General features: G+C 38.2%; 1 protein-coding gene across 1 annotated transcript in view; it reads left to right on the top strand.

The window, feature by feature from the left end:
- The first annotated feature begins 8,837 nt into the window (after nt 1-8,837).
- The window catches only part of LOC145694593 (lysophospholipase D GDPD1-like), a 112,029-nt gene continuing 98,250 nt past the window's right edge, over nt 8,838-22,616 (top strand). Inside the window, exon 1 of the mRNA XM_081770960.1 lies at nt 8,838-9,011. Within this exon, the coding sequence (XP_081627086.1) occupies nt 8,873-9,011 (139 nt within the window). The 5' untranslated portion in view covers nt 8,838-8,872. The remainder of the gene's footprint in view (nt 9,012-22,616) is intronic.

Here is a 22,616-nt window from a genome sequence, read left to right on the forward strand (position 1 = left end):
CAAATAGAAGAGAAATAACGCAATGTTCCATGAAAAATGCGTATGGTACAAATTTTACCATAGGATCCCCAAGGGGTTAATCATTTTTTGTTAAACAAGTATAGTTCGTTAAGAAAGTCTACAAATGTTGAGTTTCGAATTTTTGGGGAGGTCCGGACCCGGTGAACCCCAATAGTGGCTGCGCCCCTGAGATCTTGTTGCTGATTTATGTTTTTAAGCATGAGAAGCTAATTTTTCTCTGTTTTGATTTTCATGCAAACATACATTGCATAGATTTCTGATCCTCCAAAAACAAGTGCTATCATTGCCAGCTTCTGAATCAATCAAGTCACACATGAAAGAGAATACGCTTGGCTTGAAGAGGTATCGCTTATAAAGAATGCGAGTAATGTAGCTCCCATCACTTGGACTGCACCCCACGCAGCTGTGAACCAGAACCCCAGCCCCCCTTATACCATTCATAGTATGTATTGAAATAATCAGTAACATCATCCGACCAGGAACCTTAGCTGTACGATTGATAGCAAATATAATTGCAGGTCATCTCCTAACATTACTAGGTAACACAAGTCCGTCATTTGAAGTAAGCATTACTTCATTGAAGCCGTTAATTCAAGATCAGGCACACTCTGTAACAACCATAAAATATGTCATGGAGAAGGTTCGAGATACGGTCAGATTTCTCACCTGTTCTTAATGCCTATTACCTCTATTTACAAAGGGTCTAGGTCAATACTCCCACACAAACGGACAAATCTCCCAAATGCACGAACGGTCAAAACACCCACACATAGCAACGGTCACAATCCCCACATAAATGGACAAAACTCCCACACGCAGAAATTGTCACAACCGCCACACAAATGGACAAACCTCCCACACTTTGAAATGATCCTGGTTGCTCGTCTTGTAAGTTTCACACGCTAAAAATAATAATAATGAAGTACAAAGGTGTTTTGATCGTTCGTGCATTTGGGAAATTTGTCCATTTGTGTGGGAATTATGACCGATTGTGTGGGAGTTTTGTCCATTTGTGTGGTGGTTTGGACAATTTCTACGTGTGGGAGTTTTGACCTGCTCCCTTTACAAAGATCTAAGTTAGTTCGCATCTTATAAGCATCTCTAAAGATTTATCTCAATCTTCCATCTTTTTCTTTTGAAAACACCGACTATAATTGCCAGGAGAGCGATCTTCACTAAGGCAAGAATATACCAAAGATGATGATTCGTTGGGTTTTCTAAGTCATGTCACATTCCAGTCGTAACTGCTGACCAACCGCTGTATGCTCTGGCAAAACATTCAGTGGGAATGGCTGGAACTTTGAGAGAATTCAGTTTGTAATTATTATAGACCGGATGTTAGGCAAAATGCCTATTCTTTAATATTAAAGATATGATCAAAAATAACGTTTTAAAGTTTATATGGGAGATTATAGTTTCAATTTAAGTCAATTTTATTTTGCCTATTTCACCCCTTACTGCCTACATAATTGCTTTAGTGCCTAATGTTGCCTATTCTATGCATTTTCTTCAAAATAAGACTTCACTGGGAAAATATATACCACAAATAATACGGTACATTATATATATATATATATATATATATATATATATATATATATATATATATATATATATATATATATATATCTATACATGGAATGCATGCCAAAATTCGTTTCTGGAACAAAAGATCCAATATATTTTAGGCAAAAATTTTCTTATAGGCCATATATCTGGAGAACTACATATAGTGTAGCCAAACAAAAACTACCACTTAACTCAGTATGATGTACTTATTCCGTAAAAAAAAAAAAAAAAAGTTAGGGGCCGTTCACAATTTTTGTGCCCTCATTCAAAAAATTCCATATATTTCATTCATTCAAAAATTTTCTTGTACGTCCCATATATGGAGAACTACATATAGTATAGCCAAACTCGATCTAAAACTAAACTCAGTATGATGTGCTTATTTCGTTAAAAAAAAAAAAAAACTCGATTTAGGGTCCGTTCACAAATTTTGTGCCTTCTGATCCAAAAACTAGTTATTAGCCAAAATCGCAATCTTTTGATCCATTTTTTGAATAATTTCTAAAATTCTTGTCATATACAGAGTAAAAGAAGATTTACAAACAGATATGTTTCTATATTCTTTGAGATTATCTAAAACTTGAATTTATTTTTTAAATTGTATTGAGTATTTATCTTCATTATTTCGTGTTACATTTTAGTGCCTATTTTATTGCCTATTTTTGAAATTTTAAGTGCCTATTTGCCTGCCTATTTTGCAACTTTTTAGTGCCTAAACATCCGGTCTTTAGTAATTATGTTTGGGAGACTTCACATAGAAATGGCTGCGCTGAGTTCTCTTGGAACACTACTAAATTGCAGTGGTTGGACCACTGGGTTGGTTTCACCTGGAATAGCAGAGTCGTTTCTCTTCGTGTCAAGTGTCACTAAACCAAGCACATCAAATTACTGTGTGCAGCTTGCACAAACGTAAGAAGGAAGCATATGAGGATACTGCTCTAATACCTCAGAACAACCAACCACATTTAAATTTGAAGACATACGAAGAACGAAGCCAAGAAAGTCCACAGTTTCATTACTGAAGTCTTGTACTTGAAATGGAACTTGCTACATTCATGCTCATTCGTTCGTTCAGAGAAATTAACTTCCAACAGTATCTTAAAGTGCTGGCAGAACTTTTTTTGTTTGTTTGTTTTTGTTTTTCAAACATCAATATTCACTATGCCAGATGGCTACCAATTCACCTTCGAGACATGCTGCGTCTTGATCACAAACTTCCTGAGATAGAGAATTCTTTAAAGGGCATTTCGTAATCCACAAGACAAAGAGAATTTTCTGCTATGGCTGTCGATCAAGCACACACACAAAATAATGCAGTCATTACAGGAAGTGCAATCGGATTAACAGAAGATCCAGTGGCACTTCGTAGACGGATGGTGGCTGGTCCCGAAGTACGTCGCCTAGTGGCACAATATGAAGAATCATCAGGCCTTATGCAGAGTCGTTTTGATGTGATTAGCGTCATACTAAAGGCGTGACTACTGCAGGATACGAACTCTCTAGTATGGCACTAATCACCCTTCAGAACGACTCTGGACAAGGCGGATCAAGCTTAAAAGACGCAACCATTAACAAGCGACATTACGAACAGACCACAACTGCACAAAGATTTTTTTTTTCAGAACGTGGGAAAACACGAACATGCTGAGGGAGATGGACAGCCCTTTCCAAGAATTATTATCTGGCCGCCTTGCATTGACACAAAAAATATTGCTAAATTGCTAAAAGGTTTGGTACATTTTACAATGAAGGAAGAAAGTAGTTCCAAGTGTTCTTGAATGTCCTAGAGCAGAAGTTTGGAAGATTTTCTTTCTTTAAGCAAGAACTTATTTCAGCAACTCAAAACAGAAGGTGCTAAAGACAGACTGTTAATTGTTCTCGCGACTTTTTATTTCTTGTAAGAGTCGACAGTGTGACTTGGGAGAATTCTTCAAGCATGAAAACCAATCATTTCCTGCTTCGGAAAGCTTCATTCACCTCAAAAGTCTCAACTAACTGAAACTCTACAACAATTGGTAAATCTTCCTGTCAGTGAACCACATGGAGATGCTATTAACATAGATGACTCAGCCTTACCACCACACTATCTGAAGACTTTCAACGCCTACGCAAGAGAAGACATGCTGCACAAGGTGGAATTTTTTGCTACCAAATATAAGAGGATAGATCTAGTGTTTGATATCTACAAGCAGGGCCATATTTCCATGTTTTGCGCCTATGGGCCCTAGCGAAGTTGCCGCCCCTAACCACACCAATCGAATCGCATCGCTCTGCAAAACTTCCATTCTGCTGGATCCACTTCTTAAAAGATTTTATTTATTTAAAGGTAAAGAAGAAAATTAATATATTGGGTATATCCAATATATTAAAGAATATGCATAAAAATACATAAACATATTGGGCCTTATGCAGAGTCATTTTGAAGTGTGATTAGTGCCATATTAAAGAGTTCGATTAACATATGTTTCCTACAGTAGTCAGGCTTTTAGTATGACTCTAATCATTCGTCAAAACGACTCTGCATAAGGCGGATTAAATTTTAAAATAATATACAAAATATTAATGAAAATAAAAGAAAAGAATAAAAATAACTGCTACAGAAATTAAGTAAATTTTCTACTTATAAGTGCTATTACTTCTCTAAAGGAAATCGGACTTCCTAAATTCCCTTTATTAGTAGAGTTTAACGTACCCGGTATTGAGAGATGACAGGACTTCGGACATGATGGCTCTCGGTTTGCCGCAGTCGGAAAGGTAAATCCATGCTTCATCGAGTGTTACGACGTACATCCACCTATGTTTTGCCAGATGCCATTCGTACAGCTTCCGGGCGTTACACTTTCGTTCCTTTTAGTGGGCATCTGTGAGAAGATGGCCGCGAGCTTTCATGGCTTTTTCCAGCTTGAGTTGATGCTGTAACATCCGGCTCACAGTCCCCAAAGACACGTCAAAACGATTAGCCATACACCTTTGTGTTGGCGGGTTTTCTTGCATTGCCATTTTGCGAAGTTTCCTCTGCATGGTGGAGGTGGTCTTTGTGCATTCCCACTTCCTAGGTAACTTCGTTGGGGATCCAAATGGTGGAGTTTCGCTACCCTTGTACTTTTTAATAAGATTTTTTATTCCACTTAAACTGATGTCGCAACCATTCTTGCACTAAAGTGGGCGTCATAAAGAGCCGCAACATAGCCTTCTCAAAACCGGCTTAGTTTGGGCGGCATTTTGGTAACAGAGTAGAAACCCACATACTTGGAAACAGTTTAACACAACACTCACAACAATGGTCCTGCCTGTTTTGTGCGTTATTGTCGTCCGCGGGGAAAAACAACTCCGTTCCCAGGAAGCCACTGCAGAACACTGCAGGACGCCACGAGCCAGGTCGGGTGAATCCATTCTGCCCGGGAGGGGAAAGGAACGCAATCGGTCAAATGTAGGCTGAACAACCTCTGTAGATTCGTTAAAACTTACCTGGCTTCTGCCTACATGGTGTAAAAGGCAACAAAATATAAAACAATCTTAAATGATATAAAGAGTTATCTTATTATATATAAAAATTTACAAAATAACGTTTTTGCGTATCAATCCAAAATCATTAATAACTTCATCAAAATCAAGTGTAACAGTAAAGTCGTTTTCGGTGGCTAAAGCATCTAGATGAACCTGTCTCTTCTGAGAAAAAGTAGATCTCAAATAGTTTTTGATTCTTGACAGTGTGGAAAATGATCTGGTATTTGTTGAATAAATAAATACACGCCAATTTGTGAAAGTACGAGTGGCGAGCTGCCTACTGCCGCCCTTTTCAGCAGATCCACCGACAACTGATCAAACCAACATAATAACTTACGACAGTATTTGCTACGACTAATCTGCTTCAATATTTTCGTAGTTACGGCCATTAAAAAAAATGACTTTCACTTATTTTATTGGGTCGTTGGTGAAATATGTATTTTCAATAGTTTTATTTTTATTTTTTTTTTTAATTGCCGACCTGGTCCTGGGTCCATAACTAAATCCGGACCTGTCTACAAGTCTAGTTTGAAGACAAGCAAGATCGAAACAAGGACAGAGGACCAGGAAAAGAGTTACCGAAACCCTCAAGACACAAGCAATTAGAAGAGCTTTTCCGGGATACAGACAACAAGACAGACTTATTTCATTTCATTGCCGACAAAATATGTCAAGCACGGTCAAGTTTGGTGATTGTGACGAAAGGAGATGTCATTAGCAACAGAACGAAACCTTTAGAAGATCTGCCGCCTTGAAGAAGCCGACACGAGAATCTTCGTCCATGCGAGGGATGCAGTGATTGAAGGTTGCAAGTCTCTTGTCATCAAAGCAAATGAAATGAAATCTTTGAGTTTTACGTCCCACGGTTATGCCGGCTAGACTAAAAGAGACAGTGATGATGAGAAATGGATGAAATGGTGGAATGAAGAAGGTGGGAAGAAACGGGAGAACTCCGAGGAAACCCACAAGCACGGTGTTTGTAAACCACGAAGTCCACAAGGCGGAAGCTGGTATCGAACAGGGACCCCAAGCACCAGGTGTGAATGCTCTACCACTGAGCTCTACCACGCTGTGTTTGTCCACCACTCAAAGCAAATTATATAGACGTAGTCGTCATAGCAATATCGGTACTACCGTAACTTGGGAAGCTGGGGCTCGAGAAGGTATAGATTGATTTTGGCCATGCATCAAGTGCACGAGGGATTTCAATTCACGATACAGTTTCTGCAATAGGGTTGGAGAAAGAAAGTGGGATTTTAATAGCTTCATGCTTTCACTGGCTGTGATACAGTTTTTGTATTTCGGGGGAAAGGAAAGGAAATCCGCGTGGCAAACATGGAACGTCTGTGATCAGGTTTCAGAAACATTCACAAAACTCAGCCATTATCCATCAGGAGTGAGAGAGGTCGATCTGGAAAATCTAGATATACACTACTCTCTCGCTAATCCAGCCCTCAGTAGTCCGGCCTCTCAATAATCCGGCTCACATCCAACCAAAAACACGTGCACAATGAATTATCGTGCGCATGCGCAACAATGCTTAGGACTAAGTTTTCTTTGAAAATTAATGTATATTTGGATTTAATAAAGTATATCCTCTATGTTTTAAAATTATAAGCGCTCTTCGATTTAATAAAGTATAGTACACTATATCCACTATGTTTTCAAAATACATAAAAAAATAAGATAAATAAATAAATCAGTCAAATAAATGTCAGACACTCAATAATCCGGCACTTCCGCTAACCCGGCACCCATATGTGCCAGGAATGACCGGATTAGCGAGAGTCTAGTGTATTCGTTATTTTAAAGTATGATAGATGAAGTACAGCAGTTTGTGTTGATGAATCAAGACTGGAACTGTTTGCTCGCAAGCTGAGGTCCTATGGCTCCATTCCACCAACACAAGCAGCTTTTAAAGAACATGCAAAACGTGCTGAGTATCAAGCTGGAATTATCTTGGGACAAGCTACAATTCTCAATCCCAAAACAAAACAGCCCTGCCAATTAGGAATTGATGCAGTTTGGGAAAGCATAGAAAATCTACTGGACAGCACTACCCCCAATGCAACAAGTTGCCAACAATTTACGTGTTGCTGAAAAAAAAAAAAAAAAAAAATGCAACGAAGATGCAAGTGCTTCCGTTCAGGGCTTCCCTGTACAATAGTGAGTAGTTGTGTATGTGACCACCATTAATTTCCCTAATATACAAACGCTTACAGAGAGCATACTATTCTTATAGTATACTTCTTACGTGAATGTTATTTCGCCCAATTACATAGGACTAATTGTAGATTAATCGTTTCATGTAAAGATTACAGAGGTTTGATCAGTCTACATTTGGCCAATTTCGACTTACGTAAAAATTTAGAAGAATCCATGGCGCAAGGTCCGTAAGTGCTCGATGTGTTTCCCTTGGTTCCTAACAATAGCCCGACAGCGTAATTTCCACTGTAATAGAATTCTCTGAAGAACTAGGAGGGGAATCTTGTCCTATTCCTTTTGCACAGCTTTCCAAAGTCCTTCCACAGTTGTCACACACCGTTTTCCCAAAGCCCGCTTCAGCAATCCAAATCCACAATAGTCCATAGGACTTGCATCTGGAGATTCAACAGGTATCTCATTGAAAGGTATCACCTGTATACCACTTGCCTCCTCCATCTCCCTGTAGAATTCGAGGGACGATCGTGAGGTATGTGATGAGGCCTTGTCCATGTGAATGCGCACCAGATTGGCGTCCTCTCCGTACATTGTTGGAATCTCATGCTCGTAGATCGGCCGCATGATCTGCCCCTGAAAATACTGCGAATTTATTTTGCAGTTCTTCGCCACTCTACGAATCTTCAGTTTACCTTGGTAACAGTAGCCAGTAACGACCATGAACCCTTTTGGGAAGGATTCTTTACAGACACGGACCCACCTTCTGAAGTTCTTGGATCCTTTCTCTCGGTTCATGATGGCTCTCGGTTTGCCGCAGTCGGAAAGGCAAATCCATGCTTCATCGAGCGTTACGACGTACATCCACTTTTGTTTTGCCAAATGAATATAGAGGATGCGCTTTCAAATTTTCTTGCGGGGGGCCCGAAATTTCTAGATTCGGTACTGATCAGGGATGTAAAAGTAGATGTTCGCTATTTTTTCTAAACGGTCGAGCGTATAGGCCTACTTACCGAAAATTCTAGCAATATATCACTGGTTGATTGGAAGACGTGGAATTACAGCTTACTGTGATATTTCTAATCCTTATCGTTCCAAAATTTGCGTTCTGGTCTAAGGTAATCGTGTTTTCTTTTTTCATCACAGTGTGTCCGTAAACTCTGCGTATCCATTATGGAATGAGGCCAAAGTAGAAGGAATTTTTGAACAAGTTGTTAAATGGGCATTGTAAAATATGACTTTTCTTAAACTTTCTTCTGTCTGGTTAATTTTTACGTACTATTTTGGCTAAATTATCCAGACACACTTTAAAATTAAAGAAGGAACGATTATGATAAACAGAATAAGTTAATATCTATATTCCTTAATAGGATAAATCGGTGCAAACGTATACTTGAACGTACTTTAATTTTGTTTCTAATCTTCATATATTTTATACTTATTCACATCCTCTTTGTTTCCTTTATTTGTTTCTTCTTTTAATTCTTTATAAATTTTCTTACACCGATTTTGGCCAAGATACAAAGTGAACGAAAATATCACTAGATGGCAGTTACTTTGTTTTCGTACGGTATATTGAGTACTTTTTTCCCACACACAATCTTTGATGTAGCAGACGATGTGTCATGGAATAATGGTGGGTCTTACAGTTTTTGTTGGGTATGTGTTAACATCTGTTTTGTTATTTAAATATCCGAATTTAATACATAAGAAGAAGAAACAGAAATTCAGGTGTCGGCACATTAGCCATAGAGGAGGTACGTTGGTTTGTATATTTAAAATCTTGTTTCAACTTTGACAATTATGTACAGGTTAACACCCTTTGTAAATTGTTTTTCTCATCGAGAGTCATGGTGCGGAACTAATTACTGTGAGAGATATACCTTTGATCTGGTACATAAGGTGATGTAATTTAGCTCTTTGGCAGATACAGGAGAAAATATGTCCTAGTACTGGTATTCCAACATTTTTGAAAGAATGGATGTGAAATTGGACACTTATTTGCCTAAAATATTGTACATTGTAATTTTATATTGTTCCTACATCCTAAATATATAACAGTTCTTGAGCCGGAATGTAGACTATCATGAGTTAAAACTCTACACTTGCACTTTCGAATCGTGGTTAATGTATTAGTGTTGTGAATTGTGTTTAATTTTCTTGTTTCAGCATCTTGAAACCTTCACTTAATATAACGACATAATCCAGTTAACGACTGCCAAAAAAGCCGATCAGAAAAAAATAAACTGTGTAGATCAGGAATTTGATAGTTGTATTGGAGAGTGGCTCAAACGAGGTATTGGTACGAAAACTCTCCGATGATACGGAGTCAGTTGGCGATAGTGGTGGTTTAAAATGTAATTTTTTTCAAAGTTTTTTTTTGTATATATCTTAAAAGCTATGGGTCTAGCAAAAGCAGTTTCACATACAAAATTAAACTGGATTAAATTTGTTCTGTGAATTCTACAAATCTGTGAATCCGTACAGTAAATCTGCATCTTGTCGCCCATAAGGTAGCTAGTAAACACAGTATACAGGGTAAAATGAAGTGGAGAATCTGAAGTAGATGTGTTAACTCATGACGGGAAATATCCTAGAGTTAAGGGATGCACATAATTGTGAAATTTACGTTAGTAATGTGTTATGTTATTTTGGAACACAAATATACAAGCAATGAAAACATATTGGGATATTACGTTTAACGTCTATAGTAACGTACATAATTCAACACGTAAGGCAAGTAATTTTATGCCATATACGGTACGATGTTTTGCACTATCCTCCGTTTATATGCGTACCCAGTTTCATTGACGCGCCTGCTCTCTACGGTTGCATCCTTTCGCTACGCTCGATTCCTTTGCTGCGCTTCTGTCCTAACTCGGGTAGCTAGTATTCTTGATTTTTTGTGACCATCTACCAGAAGTTAGTTATTGTCTTTCGCACAATAGTTCCTATCATGTACGTATATACATGCAAGTCATCACCCCAAAAATGGTTGTTAAGATATAAAAAGTCGAGTTACTGAAAAGAAGATATATATATGTAATGAATTTATGTATGGATCCGTGCAAATCTTCACCAAAAAAAGTCTTACTGTGATGGTGAAATCAACTAAGTGTTTCAGATGACCTTCGGAAAGACTTCATACTTATACTACAATATACAGAGGCAATACAGAATTCCATGCACAAGTACGAGTTACTTGTGTGTCGTTCTCACAACTTATCTAGTTCTGCTAACGCTTCAGCCGTGTGGAGACGTAAGTTGGCGGGGCGGTGGCTCACCGGTAGAGCGTTCATCTCCGGTGCTTGGGGTCCCAGGTTCGATCCCAGCTCGCGCCGTCTGGACTTTGTGGTGGATAATCACCGTGCTCGTGGGTTTTTTCGGGGTTCTCCCGTTTCCTCCCACTTTCTTCGTTCCATGATTTCATTCATTTTTCTTCATCACCGTCTTTTTTAGCCTAACCGGCATAGCCATGAGACATAAAACTTAAAGATTTCATTTCATTTGTGTGCAGACGTAGCCTATGAGTCTAGTGGTCGTGCGTTATACTGACATTATTAGCAGTTGGACGTGTACGATAATGGCTAAAGAGTACACAGGGTAGAAGCAGGTTCGTGAAATTTTCCCCATCATCGGTGTTTTTTGGGGGTGTAGGGGGTAAAACGCACATTAAAACTCAAAAAAACCTCACCTCGAAATGTATACTGCCAAACTTGAATTGAAAAAAATAACAATGTGTTTATAATTACCTTTCGCCTAATGTTTAGCAGAAGGAATCCAGTTATTGTTTCTGAAAAATGTTGCAATTTCGGTCATTTCTGTTCACATTAGGTTATTTTAGGTTGTTTTAGAGTAGTTTAGGTTAGGTTAGATTAGTTTATGTTACATTATGTTAGAGTAGGGGTCGAGCATAATTTTCCAAAAAAAGTATAGAATTTCTCTTATTTCTACTAATATTAGGTTAGTTCAGGTTAGTTTAGGTTATTTAAGATTAGCTTATGTTAGATTTGGTTACGTTATGCTATGTCTAAGAACTTGTATTATCCATTTCTCCTGTAAATGTTTGTGTTTTTGGACCCCTTGTGCTAAACATGACCCTTACTTTGTTCACTCGTACTCATCTCGTTTCAGAGTTGCCCTAAAGTATATATTAATCAAGATGTCATCACCAGAAGAGAAAATAACTGAAAAAAATAAGCCATACTATTGAATACTATTCATTGCATTCGGGAATCATGTATCACGAATTTAGTTTGCACTCGATCAAATTTGCTTTAATAGTGTTCAACTATAATCTATTATTTAAGATTGAAATGCGTATTGTTTGTGATCATATCACGGGGAAACGGCTAAACCGTTTGAAATGAATTTTTAGATGTACTTGTTAAGTATCTCGAACTCGGTTTTTATCATATTATTTTGATTAAAATGCATAATTATTCTAAGGGGGGATAAGAGGGTCAAAATCTGTGCGAAAAATTGAAAATCTCACAATCTTATCAAGTAAGGAAGATAATACTTGGTATAAACTCACTAAAAATAAGTGGTCCTGTGTCCCTGCGTTTTTTGAGAATTTCCGTTTAAGAAATGGGTCATTTTCAACTTTTTCTTTACATTAAAAGCGGTGTTGCCTGTTGTATGATTGCAACACGGGGATATGGTTGAACAGTTTGAAATGAATATTTGAACATAGTACTACCTTAAGCTTTGATTTTACCTTGTAGCTTCTCTTAAAGGGCGTATTCTAAGGGAGAAGAACTCGGCGTCGGGATATGGCACCTCTACCGCTCAGTTATTGGGAACTGCAGTCAGCCACTGGTCCCCCAAGTTGGCGGTTGTGCCAGGACGATCACTCTACATTTATAACCTGCGATCGAGCAAAGTATAAAGATTGCTTTCTCTGGACGCCAACCTCGCTATGGCCTGTTCTGATTTAGAAGACGCATGGAGTGGAAGGGTGAAGCGTAGGGACACCCAGCAAGACCAGATGCAATGATGCCTTAAGTGATTGGTGGAAGTCTTGGGAAATGGATGGTCCGTGGACGTCTTCCTCCATCTGAGGTGGAAGTGCACTTATCCCGGCCGACTTTTACGTGCGTCCAGTATTCGTGTTCTCCGATGTTAGGGTTAATATATATATATATATATATATATAAATCCACTGCACACCTTCTCTTGTGGGCTGGTGAGGTCTATGTTTTTATTCGGCAGGTTGTTTCTCTTAGCTCCATTTTTTTTTCCGGGGCCATGGGTTTCTTGGTTTTCTTGCAGACCCATTCCCCTTGACCGCGTCGGTCCATGCTGATACTGGTGAGGGCATGCTTACGAGATAGCCAGGGGAATAGCGTAAGTTCTCCTGGCAAGCGGCCCGGTGTGAAGTTGGCAGCGTTTACGCGCATTTTCTATTTATTAATGTATATTTAACATTTCATGGGTACTAAAACTACAAGATCGGGTCCGAGCTCACCCTGTTGTAAGAAGGCCAAACTAAATGAGAGCGAGACATACTCTGAAGGTGTAGATACTGTTGAAAAGACAAGTATAGTGATGCCTGCAATTTGATATCTTATAATTAAAGATAAAGATGCTGATAGTGCCAATGCTGAAGCTAACCATCCGGGTGCTATTAAGGGATTTTCCCTCCCCTCCCCTTTTTAATAAAGTAATTACTTATAACTCCGGACAGGTTAAAGATATCAAGAAATTACGGTATAACTAGTGCGGGCGGCCGGTTTTGGAACTAAAATGCAAGCAGCAGTGTTTCTAACCGGATTACTTGTAATTAATCTATCACAGTTCTTTTGTCCTGTTCGTAATAAACCACTTGACGCACATGCCCAAGTGAAGACAAACAGTTTCAAAAGTTATTGAAGTTATTTGCAGAACATTTTAAGTAACAAGCAAAGAAAAAAAGGGAAAAATACATACATCCTCCATATTAACTTGCGAATAAACCAACTAACATCGGTATTGTACAAAGGATCAGATGCTCTCTGTGGCAGAGAAAAAGAATTAAAATTGGTCGATTCGACTCGTTCCGAAGTTTTTGACGAGAGTATATGTAGGATGTGTATTCATTATTTTCTGGTGACTGTCTGTAGTATTTTTAAGTCTATAAAATATGCATAGAAACAAATTCAAGGAAAGCTTAAAAAAAAAAAAAAAAAAAAAAAAAAGTAGAGTGCTTACAAGAAACACTAGAACTTACGGTAGACATACGATTTCCCGTTTTCAAAAATATAGGGTATGCTTATCCATGTATACGCTCCTTCTTTCGTAAATATGAAGTGAGACGTGAATCGAGTCGAGAAGAGGCGAGAAAATTGTCGAGTCTTGTAGGCATTACTAGTTCACCCAAATGTTACATCTCAATTTCAAACACTGTTTAGTGTTATTATAAGATTAAGGCTACTTCTGAAACTGATTAGAGTGAATATGTATTTGAATAACGAAACCACTTTCATAAGTTTTTCAAAGTATCAAGTTTGAGAAGAACGAAGTTTTTTCCACTGGGTATGGCGGGACGTTATGCGCCCTTTTACCTTTGCAGATCCATTTTTACCCCTGACATGAGCAAACCACTTTCCGAACATTCATAAAAAGCTTTAGCTATAAACTCCTTAGAAAAAGCTCCCAGTGCGTTTAATCTTAATTTGATTACGTAAGTACGTAAACCGCATCTTATATATCTGATCATTAATTAGCTCAAAATACAATACAGTACAGTACAACAATGGGTAAACACACGTCCTGTATTTAGTGCGTCTGATATTTAATGTACCTTTGACTGTATTGCTTCGGTGTTCTCTGACACCTTCCTCAGGAGATGGAGAACTTGAAATGTAGTTAAGAGTTAGCATACGTCCCATTTTCGCCGCAACATTTCCGGTTTGAAAGTTCTTGTTCTAATATCTCGCAGGTTTACATTTTGGTCCTATTTTCAGTCGTGACAACCTCTTCACCCAATTTTGGTGTGGCCTATCAGGAGTGCAGTTTCTAAATATTATTTTTGGTATTATGTACTTTTATATTAACAGCTACATCTCAATTTATAGTACGTTTAAATATTTGTAACTCCTTCATTGTTTACCGTGCACACAAAGTAGTGGAAGATAAAATCGCTGAAAATGAGACAAGTTCCATGTAAGTTGCCCAGATCTGCTGGGGAAAGTGTCAGGAAATACCGTAGTAGTACAGGGCACAGAATTTTAGGTCTGAATCCAGTAGCCAAATGAAAGGTGTCGTAGCCATTTTTCCTTCGCAGTTCGAAGGCTTTGTAAACTAAAGGCAAAATGTATATCGGCAAAGTGAGGTATTCAGTTGCCTGGTGTGACCGGAAATTTCATGCCCTGTAATAATACATTACAAATTTAAGGCATAGTACGTTTACAAGTTATATATCCTTAAATAATGTGGCAGGCGCGGACAGCCGACTAAGAGTGGTCCTCCAGCTTGGGGGTTTGGGTAGGGCTAACAACCTCATCCTGTAATAATAATAATAATAAAAAAAAAAAGACTTGTTGAGAAATATTCAAAGCCTCAAATAAGGACAGATCGTGCTTATATATTAAAGAAATTGACGGTACAGTTCTCACTGATACGCATAGCATCTTAAATAGATGGAAAGATTTCTTTGACGATTTGCTTAACACGCAACCAAAAACTAGTGTGCGTGGAGAAGAGTAGATACACACCGCAGAACCGTATATTCCAGAACCCAACCGAATAGAAGTAGAAACCGCTATAAAGAAATTAAAGAAACACAAATCTCCGGGTGTAGATGAAATTCCGACTGAGTTAATTTTAGCTGGAGGCGAAAAATTGTGGAACAAGATACACAAACTCATTCTCCTTATCTGGAACAAGGAAGAATTGCCACAAGAGTGGAAAGGATCAATCATTGTTCCAATTCACAAGAAAGGCGACAAAACTGACTGTAATAATTATCGAGGTATCTCTCTTCTGTCAACATCCTATAAAATCTTTTCAAATATTTTATTAGCAAGACTGACCCCATACACAGATGAAATTATTGGAGATTATCAGTGTGGATTTAGACGAAATCGATCAACTATCGACCAAATATTTACCATTCGCCAAATACTCGAGAAAAAGTGGGAATACAATACCCCGATACATCAAATATTTATTGATTTTAGAAAGGCGTACGACTCGGTTAGGAGAGAAACATTATACAACGTTCTTACAGAACTTGGAATACCGAGAAAGCTAATTAGATTAATTAAGTTATGTTTAAATGAATCCCAAAATAAAGTCCGGGTAGGAAAATTTTTGTCCATGAGCTTTCACGTCGAAAATGGCCTGAAACAAGGAGATGCGTTGTCGCCATTATTATTTAACTTTGTTCTGGAATACGCTATAAGGAAAATCAAAGTTAGCAACCAAGGCCTACAGTAGAACAGTATTCACCAAGTTATGGCATATGCTGATGATGTAAATTTGATAGGGGATGATAAAAGAACAATAGAAAGAAATGCAGAGATCTTATTAAACGCTTGCAGGGACATGGGTTTACAAGTAAATGCAGAGAAAACTAAATACATGGAAGTGCGTTGGGACCGGAATACAGCAAATTATGGATGAGTTAAAATATTAAATAATACTTTTGATAAAGTGGATAATTTCAAATATCTAGGATCAATATTAACAGAGGAAAATCATATTGACGAAGAAATTAAATGTCGACTGAAAGCAGGGAATTCGTGTTACTATTCGGTTCAAAATCTCTTGTCGGCGCGAATTCTGTCGAGGAATTTGAAGCTTAAAATATACAAAACGATAATCATGCCTGTTGTTCTGTATGGTTGCGTAACATGGTCACTTACTCTGAGGGAAGAACATAGACTGAAAGTATTTGAGAACAAGATCCTGAGACGAATATTCGGACCCAAGAGGAACCAGAATGGGGAATGGCGGAAACTTCATAACGAGGAACTACATAATTTATATGTTTTACCCAATATTGTTAGGGTCGTCAAGTCTAGGAGGCTTAGGTGGGCGGGTCATGTAGCTAGGATGGAAGAAAGTAGAAACGCCTTCAAAGTCTTGACTGGGAGACCAATCGGAAAACGACCATTAGGAAGACCTAGGCGCAGATGGGAGGACAATGTTAAGATGGATCTCGCAGAGATTGGAATACAAAGTAGAAACTGGATCCAATTAGCTAAGGATAGAAGTCAGTGGAGAGCTTTTGTGAACGCGGCATTGAACCTCCGGGTTCCATAGGCCATAGAGTTAGTTTTATATCCTTAAATAACGTCAGTTCATATCTTTAAATACCATAACAATACAGCATTATTTAGTCAAATCACAATGTGCTCTGTTTGTTTCATTGTCTGTCTGCGTCACATGAATAGATTCAAGCTTGCTTCAGCGTCAACTCTTAAGATTAGCTTCATGGCAATTATTTTGCTTTATAGGTATGTACTGAATTAAAGTGTGGGGAACAGAGTGGCTTAGTGCTAGAGCGCTAACTTCTGGAAGGGGCTCACTCCCAGGCCATGAGAGTATGTTGGGGACAACATCATGTCTGTGGGTTGTCTCGGGGTTTTCTCTCATTTTCTCCCAGGTTCTTATTGCACGAATTCTTTCATAATCGTTAGATTCTCTCAGTCAACCGTCTCTCTGCTTAAAGGGTGAAATCATAAGACTTTAAATTAAAAGACTGCATTCCATTATTTTAAAATTAATTGTTCCTATTTTTCTGTGTAAATCACATAAGCCGATTTATGAAGTTTAGTTATTGGATGGATACAAATAAAGCCGATTTACCAATTCTTATAGTATTGGTCAATAGCTACGGTGCTCACACCCATACTAACTCCGTACCAATATATTTTTCTCTTGTCTTCGTAAGGTTTCTGGTATATCATTCAGTTTTTTTAAGTTAACAGGACAATGTTCTTGCTACTTATCATGGAGAAATATTAACCCCCCATTCCCCCATTGAAAGATAGACCCTGCCATTTTATGATTTTGCGATGACTTCACGAAAATAGCACGCTTCACTACTGCCCTAATCCATCCTTGTACTTTGCTGCTAAAGTGATTTTCCCACCAAATGTCAACGCGGACCTTCCATTTGCACCCATCTAATATTAATATTAAATGCTATACAAGGGGCACACCAAAAGTACGTACCGTTTCATTCTAATTTCCAAGAACAATGAAACACAAAGAACCAATCTGTGTCTATTTCTTAGCAAATTTTTCTTCTTTATTAACACACAGTTGCCATCGCTCCGTGTGTAACATGTGGCCTAGTTATCTTTGGGGGTATGTTTCAGATACTGGAAAATAGCACTTACCAGGGATGAACTACTGGCAAAATGGCGTCCTTGAGGTTTGGGAACAACTAGATGTCACCCGGTACTAAATCTGATGAGTAGGGTGGGTGGGACAGAAGTTGAATACCGTACATGCCAAAAATGAGGTCACAACATTGACATAGTGTGATGGTGTGTTGTCCATGTGGAGAATGAAATCGCCATTCGTCATTTATGGTATTTCTCAGTCAATTTTTGGCAAAAATTCTATATCCGAAAGTATACGAAAATATTCGCCCGTAATTGTATGACCTTTCGGAACAGGGTGGGACAATATCACTCCTTGAGAATCCCAGAAGATAGCGTACAGCACCTTCTCATTGGATGTCACCTGATAAAATTTTTGAGGGGTAGTAATTCTATGCATTTTCTCTTCATGGACTCCATTTTGTTTCTGGCTTAAATAATGGAATCTGTGGTTCGTCCATTGTCACAACGCTTTCCAAGAAATTGCGTCCCTCTCTTCTGAAACATTTCAAGTGTGCAACACTTGATCGAATCCTTGCTTCATTTTGATCATTAAGCATTCGTGTAACCCTGCGAGAAGCAACTTTCCTTAGTTCCCAGTTCGTTTGAAATGATTCGTTCAACTGTTCCCATTGTTAGCCCCAGTGTATCATAAATATACTGTATGATGACACGCCTGTCTTCCATGATGAAATTTTCAACACGGACAACGTTAGCATCAGTTGCTGCTGTTTCTGCACGTTCAGACTTCTGCTCATTTTCAGCACTCGTTCGACCTGCTTTGAACTCACGCACCTAACTCCTGACATAGTTTTCTGCGACAGCACTATTACCATCCACCTTTCAATTGGCAATGAATCGGCTGTTCAACTTACAGCTGCAGTGAGAAATTTCATACTTACCCATTGCTCCTCTGCCGAAAATTCCATGTTCCCGGATAGTATCAGAAACACGTCTAACTCGCTCAGGTATTGTGGTTCAACTGCTGCCACCTAGTAAATAAAATTTGCACTAATTAGAGACGAAGAATGGAGGTCTCCAACGTCACAGTTGGTTTCCTGAAATGATCCTCCCCGAAAGGGGAAAGGGATTTAGAACAAAACGGCACATACTTTTGGTGTGCACCTCGTAGATTTAAAAGCAACGAAACCTTTCACAACGCACTTGTGCTGCCTACTTTAGTGGCTCTCGTTTTTTTTCTTTCAGCTTTTTTGTTTTGTGTCTGTCTGTATAACTGACTGACACGTGTTTTTCTGTTCCTCTTATCAGTCAGTATTTTTGTCTCTGTTCTTCAACCGTGAATACGAATGTTTGTTCAGATTATTTCTTTCATCCTATACGGTTGAGGACGTATTTCCCATTATTTTCTTTTTACCTTTTGAAAAATGAAACCGAAAATAGATTTTTAAAATTGCAACTTTTTCGATAATCGATTTTCGGTTTTCGGAAGATTCGATTTGGACAACATTAGTGGCGACTGTTTTTTAAGGAATGGTGTCTAGATCAGAAGAAAATATTTTCGAGTGCTGATCATCCATCCATCTATCTGTCTGAATCAATTCTTTCACAGCAGTGGAAGTTGATGGACGTGTAGAGTGGTCTACGTCCTCACACGACTGTCTTCCGCAAGAAAATTCCCCACGATAACATTATTTTTAATGGTGAAGTGTGCATTACTTCTCGTAGTACATTTTTGTGTCTTTATTTTGTTGTGTGCTGCCGCCTTGCTTTGCAAATGCAATATAAGAACACAAAAAAGGAGGGATAAACAACTGATCTTTGGATGCAGTACTTAACAACAACAACAACAAACAAACAAAAAAAAAAAAAAAAAAAAGCAGTTTTCAAGTTTGGGCGTCAGTTTGGAGGGGGACTCGACGCAAACCTTTCGGGCAGTACCTTTATATGTATCTAGCACCATCTCTCAGCTCTTTATTTCAGTATATTGTCAAACAGACAGGAGTTAATGGAAAATTTGTTTATCTTGCAGGTTGTAAATATATCATCTAAGTTACTTCACAGAAGAACATTAAGCAAGTACTGTAAAACTAATGTAATAATCATTGATTTATCAACCTTTAAGATTATACTTCTTTTAAAACAAAGATTATATTGGATCATGTTAGTTGTTCTTTTTTTCGAGGTTGTCTCTGTTAGGAAGTTAGCTGGAGTAGAAATTATATGTTTATTATAATAATATATTATATTATTATGTAGTTATATTTTAATAAAAAATCAACATTCTTTTCTTCTCTCTGATATAATATACACACTTCCTAGAGAGTAAAATTTCAAAATTCTATTAATCTTATAGTGTATAGGTTCTATACAAATGAAAACTCTTACTTATCTTCATGATTTTGGATCCAGCGTAAAGATTTAACTGGATTTATTTATTTATTTATTTATTTCGAATTTTGACGAAGATACGCTTGATATGATCAAAAACAGAAAAGGTGCATGGATGCAATTGAATTAAAGAAATGCCGGTTGACTCTCATGTAAAAAGCTGCCATTTTAATGTAAATTATCGTACGAAATAAATGTATGTTTAACACAGAAAACCAAATACTATTAATAAATTATTAACGTCAAAAGCAGATTCTTGAGAAAAGTTTTATGAAAAAAAAATTAAGTTGCAACTGTGTTGTCCGTTACAGCGACAATTTACCTAGACAGACAAATATTAGGAAATTGTGTTTATTCATATACGCAATGAAGTAGGACTGTTAATAAAAAATTAGTCTATAACTGGCTGCCCTTCTGTATTCCTTCCTCGTCCTAAGCAGAATTGGTTCACATTTATTCTGTTGTGACCCAATCAGAATTTAGAATATAGTGAAAATAGTGTTCTAACAGTGAAGAAACACTACTGGCCAGAAATGGAAGCCGGGACTCTAGTCTACTGCACTGGCATTGTCCATATACCAGTCTTCATATACTTCAGACCTTGAGGGCGGTGCCCAACATTGCAGGTCTCAAGAACCATGCCTAAATCCTGTTTGAATAATCCTCGTGTATGTACTAATGAATAGTTTTTATAATTGAATATTGATAAATGAAGGAAGCAGATTGTTCACATATCTCAGATCCTAACCTTTTCTTCCTACTGAATAAGCATTTGAAAATTGCAGGCGCAGGAATCTATATATATAAAATAACCTGCCCAGAAAGATCGTCTAGAGAATTTGCTACTAAGGTTAGGAATTTATTTATGGTTGTTTATGTACTATCTTGACTTAAGTAATTGTACACTCGCAAAATGAGTCTGTAGCCATTGCTATGTACCTGTACAGATGCTGTGAACTAATAGAAAATGTGCTACCTTCTTTGGTATCACTTAAAGCGTCAACCGTACATGGCATGACATGCAGTAAGTTATCGAAGACATCGTAAGACAGGGAGCACTATTCCTCATTGAATGTTTCAGGTGCCTATTGCTTGTTTATGGATCTGTATGGCCGTTTGTGCAATTGTAGTTGTAATTGATGTCAAATGTTTTTTGTAAGATTCATGTACGGGGATTCTCAAGACCTCGGCAAAGTTTAACCCTATTTTTCCTCTTTCAACTGGTTGTCAACTTTGCCCTATAACATGGTGCTCCATCATCCATAAACTCGGGGATGTCACCTGTTTCAAACAAAGGTAGCAGTCCATCTTGCAATACCTCTGTCTTTCGCAACGTTGATGTGCCCATCATAAAAAATGAGATCACTAATTCTATCTTATCATGACACTTGCGGTGCGTTATTTCACCACAAGATGGTTAAACTCTCGAAAATAACGGTTCCTTGATCGCTTTCACACATTGTCGACGGCTGTCCGAGAATTGACAGTATTTCCATGTACGTAGCGACATTTAACGTGGTCTTTAGGAAGGAATTCTTCATGGATGAGACCCTTAGAGTCGAAGAACACCACAAGTATTGTCTTGATGCGAGATCTCTCAGATGGCACCTTCTTGCTTTTTGGTAACCCTGGACCCCGCCACTCCGTACTTTGACGTTTGCCTTCGTGATCGTACCACAGGCACCAGGTCTTGTCGCCTGTGACGATGGTTTTCAGGAAATTTGGATCTCGATCGCTTTGTCGATGAGGTCTCCACAGTCGTCAAGCCGAAGTTGCATATGTTCCGGCGTCAAAGTTTTGGGCACAAATCGGGAGCAAAGCTTTCATTTACCCGAATTCCGGGTCACTATGAGGTGCCCCGTCTCACAACCAATTCCCACTTTCTCCGCTGCCATTTGCAATGTCATACGACGATCCTGAGCTAAAAGTTCCTTTACTTTCTGTACGTTGTCCGGGGTGCGTGTAGTTGCAGGCTGGCCAGCTCGCGGACCATCTTCCGCGGTATCCTGTCCTTCTTGGAAACGTTTGATCTATTCGTGAACACACCTCAAGGTTCAACTGTTGTTAGCATTTTGTGTGTGTCATTTGCTGATTTTCCAAGTTTGACGTAGAAAGCATATTCATTCTTTGCTCCATTTTGTTATCTAATTTTGGTTTCGACTGCGCCTACTACATGTTAACTCTACAATGTGCTGTTCACACACGATAAGAACACTCGCAGCGCCAACACTCAGGAATTTTATCAGAGAGTCTTGACCTGTTCAGCGCGGGATGCCGCGATGATGCATTCTTATACGACCATGAGCAATATGACGTCATTCACCGAAATTTCTGGACACGGAAAGTCTTACGTACATGCAGATATTCTCAAAATATCGAATGTACTGGTTCTTAACGTTAACTAATATAATGTAATTAACCACAAACTGAATCAACAACATTTATGATACACGCGAATGACAAAAATAAAAATAACTATGTATGTGAATACACGTAAACAAACATATATATATAGGGTGTTCTAAAAATGGCGCCCACGGACCACAGAGCAGTATTCTACAGGTCAAAATAAAGCAATATATATACCCAGGAGTTGGACAAAAAAAAAAAAAAAATCTAAAACGTTTGCAAAAGTGTGAAAATCATATCTAGTATAGTGTGGGGCCTCCTTTTGCGTCCAAAACAGCTTGGATCCGA

This window comes from Thermobia domestica, chromosome 9, assembly GCF_964235325.1.
Source record: "Thermobia domestica chromosome 9, izTheDome1.hap1.1, whole genome shotgun sequence".
Classification (NCBI taxonomy): domain Eukaryota; kingdom Metazoa; phylum Arthropoda; class Insecta; order Zygentoma; family Lepismatidae; genus Thermobia; species Thermobia domestica.